At 42.6% G+C, this 2,723-nt stretch overlaps 1 protein-coding gene across 1 annotated transcript in view; it reads left to right on the plus strand.

Moving 5' to 3' along the window:
• Positions 1-2,723, plus strand: part of LOC106821222 (phosphatidylinositol 4,5-bisphosphate 3-kinase catalytic subunit alpha isoform-like) — a gene marked incomplete at its 5' end in the record, with an annotated part of 21,795 nt that overhangs the window by 5,296 nt on the left and 13,776 nt on the right. The window contains 4 exon segments of the mRNA XM_014825930.1: positions 141-312; positions 987-1,090; positions 1,475-1,675; positions 2,074-2,271. Coding sequence (XP_014681416.1) covers positions 141-312; positions 987-1,090; positions 1,475-1,675; positions 2,074-2,271 — 675 coding nt within the window.

A 2,723-nucleotide genomic window follows, 5' to 3' on the forward strand; every position in this document is an offset into this window, starting at 1 on the left:
AGCAGCAACAACAACAACAACAACAACAGCAGCAGCGGCAGCAACATCAGCGACAGCAGCAGCAGCAGCAGCAGCAGAAGTAATAGCTGCACTGCACTAGCAACAGTGGTGTCATGCGTTTTGTGATGACTCTCCTTCAGAGCCGAAATGCAGCATTTTTCGAGCACACACCTGCGATTCGGCTTGCTGCTGGAAGCTTACTGCCGAGGCTGTGGCGCCTATCTGAAGGAGCTCAACAAACAGGTAGAGGCTCTGGAGAAACTCACAAAACTTTCCCACTCACTCAAGGAACGAAAGGAAGACAGTCAAAAGGTTAGCAGCATTACTGTTCATAGTAGTGGTTTAGACGTGCGTGCGTGCGTGCGTGCCTGCGTGCGTGCGTGCGTGCTTGCGTGCGTGTATGTGTCGAGTAAAGTTGTGTACTCTATTCAGCCAATTCTTTGGCGGGGAGAAAAAAGCATTGTAAAAACATCATATTGTGTAGTTACACATGAAAGCATGCCTGGTTTATATCAGCAGGCATCAGAACCCACAAAAAAAATTCCTACGCAAAAGATCTCGCATTGGCAGTTACTGTAAAACATCCCTTTACTATATACAGTGAAACCCCGATTTTACGCGCCCCGATTTAATGCAAATTCGGATATAACGTGATGAATCGTTGGACCTTTTTTTGTCTTTCCGGAACTGAAGTTTTTTGGTGAGTTAAGCCGGCCTTAGGTCTAATCACGATTGCCTATAGATCGCGCAACTAAATGAGTTTACATGACTTGTTACTGTGTGCATGCTGTCTGCATGACTGTATGCATTGTTTCCTCACACTGATTTTCTTGAACCCCGATTTAGCGCGACCCCACGTTTTTCGTGATGACATTTTATGGACCTCAACGATCGTGTTATAACGGGGCCACACTGTACTTGGTTGCCTGCCTATTGCACTCACTTGACAGTGATGTTATACGCATATTTGTTGTTTATACAAACAGGCAATCAAGTACATGCTGGAACAGGTTGGCCAAGCTGACTATCTAGAGGCACTAAAAGACTTCTCATCACCTATAGACAACAGCTTCACCCTCGGAGAGCTGATGTGAGCAAATAATCTTTAGTGTTGCTGCTGTTGCACATCTTCACATAAACTTACATTCACATACTTATATGTAGATATATATATATATATTCACAAAGTTATGCTCTAAGTATGGTAAAGGGCCACATAACGACCCATAAAGAAATAATTTTCCTAGGTAATAATTAGGGCTAGTATATTATGTTAAAAAGAATAAAAAATAGACAGAGGCTCATGTTTTAAATATTAAAAATAAACTGTAATCATTCTGAGCTTCACCGTCATAAACATGTTCGTGGCTAGAGACATCTAGGGGTTATCCTTGCAATAATTTTGTCTTGATTTTGATTAATTTTTAATTTGATTTAATTTATATTTGTAATTTGGTTTTGATTAATTTTGTAGCATCGAGGAGTGTAAGATTCTTGGGTCAGCGAAGCGTCCTCTGTGGCTGGTTTGGAAAAACAAGGACTCGATGGCTGACAAGCTGCATCCGACAAACTCGATCATCTTCAAGAGTGGCGATGACCTTCGACAGGACATGTTGACCTTGCAGGTCATTCGCATCATGGACGACATATGGAAGAACGAGGGTTACGACCTCAGGTATCACGACCGTCTCGCATTGTACGATTATCTGCATGTGAAGTTGCTATTCAATGTGGCTCGATGATAAGGAATTTGCATACAGTAACATGCCACGTTACGTAGTTACGTAATTAATCCATTCCGGAAAAATTGTTTCATGTGAAGAAATGTTCAGTAAATATAATATACTTTGGTTAGCACAATTAATAACCTTGTTCTTAGGGTCGTACAACTTATCTGAATGCTACTGAAGACTACTAAAAATAATATGAAACTATTATTTTCACTCTCACAGTCTCACGGCTATTATTTCTTGATTTTCAATCTTTCCATCTCTGCTGTTATGTTTCGACTGATTTGATCTATGTACATAACATACATGGCCTGTGATTGATCATTATTTCCTTTTCATAAAGGATGATGCCCTATTGTTGCCTAGCAACGGGAAAGGAGGTGGGAATGATCCAGGTTGTACAGAATGCGGAGACAGTGTTCCATATCCAGAAGGGTGGTGGCAAGAAGGCCGCCTTTCAGGTGGACAGCTCCCAACTGCATCGCTGGATCAAGGAGAAGTCCCGCCTCAAGGCAGTTGGCCAGCATGCAGAGGAGAAGGCGTAAGTCTATGCTCTATGTTTGTAACTGCTGTATCATGTCCCGCGTGCTCTCTAGCATGCTATGTTCTAGTTCACCATCACCATGTTATAGTTTGCTGCAGAACACCATGCTATAGTGTGCTGCAGAACACCATGCTATAGCGTACTGTAGAACACCATGCTATAGCGTGCTGTAGCACGCCATGCTATAGTGTGCTGTAGCACACCATGCTATAGTGTGCTGTAGCACACCATGCTATAGTGTGCTGTAGCACACCATGCTATAGTGTGCTGTAGAACACCATGCTATAGTGTGCTGTAGCACACCATGCTATAGTGTGCTGTAGCACACCATGCTATAGTGTGCTGTAGCACACCATGCTATAGTGTGCTGTAGCACACTATGCTATAGTGTGCTGTAGAACACCATGCTATAGTGTGTTGTAGAACACCATGCTATAGTGTGCTGTAGA

The sequence above is a fragment of the Priapulus caudatus genome, unplaced genomic scaffold, assembly GCF_000485595.1.
Source record: "Priapulus caudatus unplaced genomic scaffold, Priapulus_caudatus-5.0.1 Scaffold64, whole genome shotgun sequence".
NCBI lineage: Eukaryota > Metazoa > Priapulida > Priapulimorpha > Priapulimorphida > Priapulidae > Priapulus > Priapulus caudatus.